The sequence below is a fragment of the Myotis lucifugus genome, unplaced genomic scaffold (genome assembly GCF_000147115.1).
Source record: "Myotis lucifugus unplaced genomic scaffold, Myoluc2.0 scaffold_14, whole genome shotgun sequence".
Taxonomy (NCBI): domain Eukaryota; kingdom Metazoa; phylum Chordata; class Mammalia; order Chiroptera; family Vespertilionidae; genus Myotis; species Myotis lucifugus.
This window is the reverse complement of record NW_005871062.1, coordinates 665,279-671,734: the sequence shown is the minus strand read 5'-3', so window position 1 is coordinate 671,734 and position 6,456 is coordinate 665,279. Positions and strand designations below refer to the sequence as shown.

Below are 6,456 nucleotides of genomic sequence, written 5' to 3'. Positions count from 1 at the left end.
GGGAGGGGCCCTGATGTCAGAGGAGTGGCAGGCAGTTCAGAGAAGGCAGAATACTTGAAAGGGAGTGGAAGTGGGTGAGAGAAGCCTGGAAAATGCTTCACATACCCCACTAGGGAAGGGAACCTTCAGAGCAGGACGTGACTGAGAGAGGAGACTAGGGCTGAGGCGGTTGGATCAGGATGGAGGTGGAGGAGAGAGACGAAGAGAGGCAGACCTGGGAGAAGCTTCCCAGTAACACAGGACCCAAACTACGCCGTGGAAACAGGATAGCAGACGCCGATTCTAGTGACATGAGAGGAAGTCAGTAACAGCACAGGGTTAAGCATGAGGGCTGTGTCCTCACACAGACCGGGTCCAGATTCCATCCTGTCCGCTCGTTATCTGGGTGACACTGAGCAGATGCTTCACCTCTCTGAGCCTCAGTGCCTCACTCAGATACGGGACAACTTAATATCTACCCTATAGGTCGGTTGTGAGGGTCAGGTGAATTAGTAGATGCAAAATGTTTAGTTCAGGGCCTGGCAGCCGTCCTTTTGATCTTTATCAGTAATGTTAACAGTACTCATCAGATGGGGGAGAAATGAAGAAGCCAGAGGAGTCAACCATTAAAGTGAAACTATTAACAAGGAGGAGGGGCAGGGCTGGGCAGCTGGGAACTCGATATGTCGGTGTGGTTAGGGTGAGTTGGGGACCTGCGGGACATTCAGGTGAAAGTGCCTGTCAGGAGGAGGGGACTGGGGTTAGGAGAGAGCCTTGACCCTCCACACGGAGGTGTGATGGGGCTGCTGTGATGGGGCTGCCGCAGGAACACAGCTGTCACCAGACCAGCAGGAATGTCATGAGGCTCCTGGGTCCACACACTGTCCTGCTTATCACCCAGGCACAGTGTGCTTTCACAGGCCAACTTCCGGTAAACCTTTTTGGGTATCGGCGTCAGATGTCATTGATGTTAGATGGAAGAAAGATTACTTTAGGTTGTGTGATACTGCCCCATATGAATCGAACACAAAGCAGCTGGAAAATCCCATGAACATAAAGAAAATGAGGCTGCCTAAGCACTGAGTGTAGTTTTTAAAAACATGAATTTTTTTATTGATCTCAGAGAAGAAGGGAGAGAGAGAGAGAAACATCAATGATGAAAGAGAATCATTGATTGGCTGCCTCCTGCACGACCCCCACTGGGGATCAAGCCTGCAACCCAGGCATGTGCCTTGACCGGGAATCAAATCGGGACCTCCTGGTTCATAGGTCAGTGTTCAACCTAAGACACACTGGCCGGGCAGCAGTGCGTATAGTTTGAGGATAGGTGGTCTAGGACAGGACATTGGCGACACCTGTATGTTAGTGGGGCAGGTAGAAGAGAGGTGGCAGGGAGGATGGAGGAGACGCTTGGGTATTATTAACGCCGAGGGAGGAGTGAGTGTCAGGCACCATCAGTAGCACTCATACGGTGGAGAAGTTGAGAGTGAAGACCAGGGGCGTCATTAGCATGTGGCACCCTTGATAACCAGAGCAGCCAGTAGTAGGGCTGGGACCCAGAATGGCAGGGAAATGGGAAACTGGGGAGGGTAGCTTGTGAGAAGACTGGCCTCAGAGGGGAGGGGAGCCGAGAATAGCACGAGGGAGTAGCATGGTAAAGAGAAGGTACTTTAGGATATGGAGACATGGTATTTGTATTCACCTCCCCAACATCTATGAAGTACCTAATGTGTACGACGTTGAAGGGAAGGAGACAGGGACAATGGAAGAGTGGAAGTTGCAAAAACAAGAGAGGATTGATGGCTTGCCATTAGGAAGGTGGAGAGTGAAGTGTCAGCCATGGCAAGTGCCGAGAGAGGCCTCCTGGGAAGAGGAGGGGAGGGGATGGCGGAATCTGCAGGGCTGGGGGAGGGGCGGGGAGGGGAGGGGACGGCAGCTGTGGGGGGTTGTCCTGGCCTGAGTCATTGCAAGGTCCTCGCAAGGTCCTCGCGTACGACCTGAGAACGCGGGGCTGAGCTCTTAGCTTCGGCGGAGTGGCTTTAGCTTTCGGCGAGTGGGAGTGAGAACTTCATGAGGACTTTGTTAACCAGCAATTTCCTTTCCCTAATAAATGTCCTTAATTTCCCGTAATTGAAGGAGAAGGCACCAGAGGTCAGTTGATGAAGCGTTAATTTGGGTAGCACGGAAGGGAGCAGCCAGAGACCAATTACTCTGTCATTTACACAAACTCCATGATGAACTCAGGAAGCAGGCGGGGCCAGAGTTCCCACACTGAACCCTGAGGGTTTCCACAACAAAGAGGCAGGGCCTGTTCTGTCCTGAGGCTCTAGCGCATCCAGTCCTTGCACCCCAAAAAAACAGAACTCAAAGAGGGTGTGCAAAACGCGGCTGCCTCCTCACTGCCACCTCCCCAGTTAGGCTCTGCCTCTAACGTACTGGGCACTGCAGCCAGCCCTTTCCCCAGGGGTCCGTATCCCTGTTTCTGAAATAAGTTATCAGACTACATGACCTCCAAGGAGCCTTCTAGCACCAGCGTTCTGTGTCTAGAAAAGCCAGCTGTCCCGTTGCTGGTTTTACTGGAAATAGCCAGCGCAAGTATCCTGGGTGAGTGTCCAATTGCTCTGACCCTGTACCTGTGGGACCACACAAGGCTGAGGGGTGTTCTCTACCTGCATAGGCCAGGTGTACACACCTGGGGTATTGAGGAACAGGTTACCGGGTCACCTGCCACATGATAACCAGCACCAGTGCATGGTTCAGAGAAGGGAGGTCAGAGCATGGCGTCATTGCTAGCTGGGTCTCAGGGTGAAGCAGGATGGAGGCCCAACCCAAGATCAAGGCTTGACCGAGCCTCTTACTGGCTGTGTGACATTGGACGCTGGGTCCCCTCTCTGGTCTTCCAGAGAGGCTTGGCCTGGAAGACTCCTGAGGTTCCCCTGGCTTCTGGCAAGAGGGGAAGTTCAGAGGCAGGGATGACTACACAGTGCCCCATGCAGTGTGGGGTGAGACTGACTGGAAGAGAGTGGCAGTGTGTGAGGTGAGGTGGGACTCCAGGCTGGGGCACCGGCAGGGCTGGGTCATGATGGGCCCAGAGACTCAGTTAAGGCAGAAGAAATATAAGGATTGGTGGTAGATCTAAGGGAGGGTTACAGCCAGCACTGTCTCCTGTTTTCTTTGGTGACTCTAGAAGGTGTCCCGAGAGCCTTGGGCATAAGGCTGGCAAGTCATGGGGAAAAGGATGAAAGTGAGGAGGGGAGCGGGCTGCAGGCTGATGGGTGATCTAGCCCATGTGGTGACCTCCGTTCTGTTCCCTCCCAACCAGGTATGTGGGGCCTGGTCAACAACGCGGGCATCTCGACGTTCGGGGAGGTGGAGTTCACCAGCATGGAGACTTACAAGCAGGTGGCGGAAGTGAACCTCTGGGGCACAGTGCGGACGACAAAATCCTTTCTCCCCCTCATCCGAAGGGCCAAAGGTGAGCTGGAAAGGGACCTTCCTCATGACCCCTGGACCTGCCCCACCTTTTCATCTTTGCTCAGAATGGGAATAGGTCTCAGCAGATCCAACCTCTCCCAGGGGCCCTGTGGGGGCCTGTGGAGGGTGTTGAGCGGAGGTGGTGTGGCCTGGCAGGTGGAAAGGGATGTGTGGTTTTTCAGAAAATAGAGCCTTCTCTGCAGCAAATCCCACTCTGGGAACCTAATCTGGAGGAACAGCCACCCTTGTGTACAGACCACATGCCCAAACCATGTTAGGAGCCAATGTAAGTAAACCACCTGGAAGCCACCGATTCACATGTCCTCCCTAGAAGAACAAACAATGATGGCAAAAAGGGGAAGATCCATGTGATCTATCCCGAGGGCCCAGCAACGACAGGATGAACCCAGAGAACGCTGTGGGATTTTAGAAGAAGACCGCAACCCTTCAGTGCCTTCCAGTTTAGAGGTTTATGAAGGGAGCCTCCCACAGTGCCCAGGATGGGGCTGTGCCTTTTCCTGGGCGCACACCCAGGGTGAGTGGGTCCCAGGTCTGCCCGGGCTGTCTGTCTGGATGGGCTCTGCCTCTTCCATGCCCCCAGGGCTGGGAGAAGCTGTGGTCTGGCACACCTAGCTGGGCCTGTGGGAGAGCCTTCTGAGGTCATCACTCTCTCCCAGTGCCCGAGACTCTGCCCACATGTCCCAGCCCTGAAGTCGGGTCCAGAACCCTGCCCCTGCCCCTGCCCCTGCCCCTGCTGCCCCTGCCCCTGCCCCTCCCTGCTGCCCCTGCCCCTGCCCCTCCCTGCTCGCCAACAGAGCACTGCCAGGTAATAGCATTTTGGGGGGAAATACAATGGGAGAACGTGGGAGGTGAGACACAGCTTAGTTGTGTTTTGTGCGTTTTACTGTGCCCTCCTGGTATGCAGCTCTGCTTCTCACTCATTTCTCCTCCTCTGTCCTGCCCAGCACGGCTGGCTGCCGGGAGAGGGTCAGGGATGTTGATACTGATGTGTGGGTGGGAGCTGGCCTTGACGATGAATGAGAAGGCCCTCAGACAGTGTGGTACAGGCTGGGCCCCAGCCTGGCAGGCAGCAAAATAAGTATGAGGGGCCAGAAGGCCAGGTTCTAGCCAGGTCTCTGGAAACATGCCAGGCCCTAGGCCCTCTGCCACCACCAGCCCCTCACCCCCCAGGCCATACCCCTGAGCAGTGCTTGCTGTCTTCCTCTGTAGGCCGTGTGGTCAACATCAGCAGCATGCTGGGCCGCATGGCCAACCCGGCCCGCTCCCCGTACTGCATCACCAAGTTCGGGGTGGAGGCTTTCTCTGACTGCCTGCGCTACGAGATGCACCCTCTGGGTGTGAAGGTCTGTGTGGTGGAACCCGGCAACTTCATCGCTGCCACCAGCCTCTACAGCGCCGAGGGCATCCAGGCCATCGCCAATAAGATGTGGGACGAGCTGCCCGAGGTGGTGCGCAAGGACTACGGCAAGAAGTACTTCGATGAGAAGGTCGCCGCCATGGAGACCTACTGCAACAGTGGCTCCACCGACACGACCCCGGTCATCAACGCTATCACCCACGCCCTGACCGCCGCCAACCCCTACACCCGCTACCATCCCATGGACTACTACTGGTGGCTGCGAATGCAGATCATGACCCACTTGCCCGGAGCGATCTCCGACAGGATCTACATACACTGAAGAGTTTCTAGCTGGCTTCTGTCGGGAGCCCTGGTGGGCGGGAGGGAAAAGAAGGAGGGAGGGAGGGAGGGAGGGAGGGAGGGAGGGAGGAAGGAGCTTATGTAGTCACCTCTTCATTACTCACTTGTGGATTGTCCACCATCCCAGGAGGACCCACTACCAGTTTTACTATCAACCGAAACGGGTAGCCCAGCCTGACTCGGGTGCACAGTGAGTGGCTCGGGCCTCTTCCATTGGGTGCGGAGTGGTGGGCAGGGCCCCTAAACCTCAGGGCAAACATGGTGCCTCTGTCTTTCTGGAGTTGATTTCATACAAAGATTTGGGGGAAGTATCTTTGTATTAAAAATAGATTTATTATAAAACAGAATCCTAATCTTTTACATTTTAAGCCAAAACCCCGTTCAAAACATGTATCTCATTTGATCCTTAAGCCAGTCTCAGGAGTAAGGGGACAGATTCTTTTCTTTTGTACACACAGAATTTGCAGCCCAGAGAGGATACATGCATAATCCTTTTACTGCTTGTGGAGGTCCAGGTCATGTGTTCCTGTCACTGCTGTAGAACCGCTTCACATTCTGTGTTCCAGGGCGCTCTGGGTCCCGCTCTGTGACCTCGCCTGAGCCTCGTGTGCCCACGGTGCACCTTTCTGCATGTCCATGGTGCCGGTGTGTGTGGCCAGAGTTCAGAACTGACTGTGGAGGGGGTGGGATGTTATGGAGATTTACATTTGAGATTTCTCCAACCTCTTTTAAGACTTAGGACAGACTAAGTGAGAGGTACTCTTTGGCTAAGAGAGCGTTTCTGGTTTGGGTCTGATTAGTTTTGCCTGGAGTGGAACCCCTGAGGCATTCTGGGTAGGAGCTATGGTGCAAAGGCCAGGCACTGTGGCACCCTCTCCCCCAGGGTGGGGCAAGTCTCTGTCTATCTCATGTGGTGTTCACACTCACACATTCACGCACACACACACACACACACACACACACCTGTTCTGTAGGGTGGCCTTCATTGATGACTTGCCTTCCTACTGTGGCCTTATCTTTTTTAAAAAGAATGATTTATTGATTTTTAGAGATAGAGGAAGGGAGAGGGGGAGAGGAACATAGATGTAAGAGCACAACATCGATTGGCTGCCTCCTGCATGCTCCCTAACAGGGATTGAGCCCACAACCCAGGCATGTGCCCTTGACCAGGAATCGAACCCAAACCTCCTGGTGCATGTGATGACTCCCAACCAACTGAGCCACACAGGCGAGGGCTGTGGCCTTATTTTTAATTAAGAAGTCAGGTCACTGATAGGCTGTCA

General features: G+C 54.3%; 1 protein-coding gene across 4 annotated transcripts in view; it reads left to right on the top strand.

The window, feature by feature from the left end:
• Positions 1-5,217, top strand: part of BDH1 (3-hydroxybutyrate dehydrogenase 1) — a 28,385-nt gene extending 23,168 nt beyond the window's left edge. For all 4 annotated transcript variants that reach the window (XM_006084748.3, XM_014452186.2, XM_023750538.1 and 1 more), the window contains 2 exons: positions 3,302-3,454; positions 4,684-5,217. In XM_006084748.3, coding sequence (XP_006084810.1) covers positions 3,302-3,454; positions 4,684-5,153 — 623 coding nt within the window. In that variant the 3' untranslated portion in view covers positions 5,154-5,217. The remainder of the gene's footprint in view (positions 1-3,301; positions 3,455-4,683) is intronic.
• Positions 5,218-6,456: the final 1,239 nt, after the last annotated feature.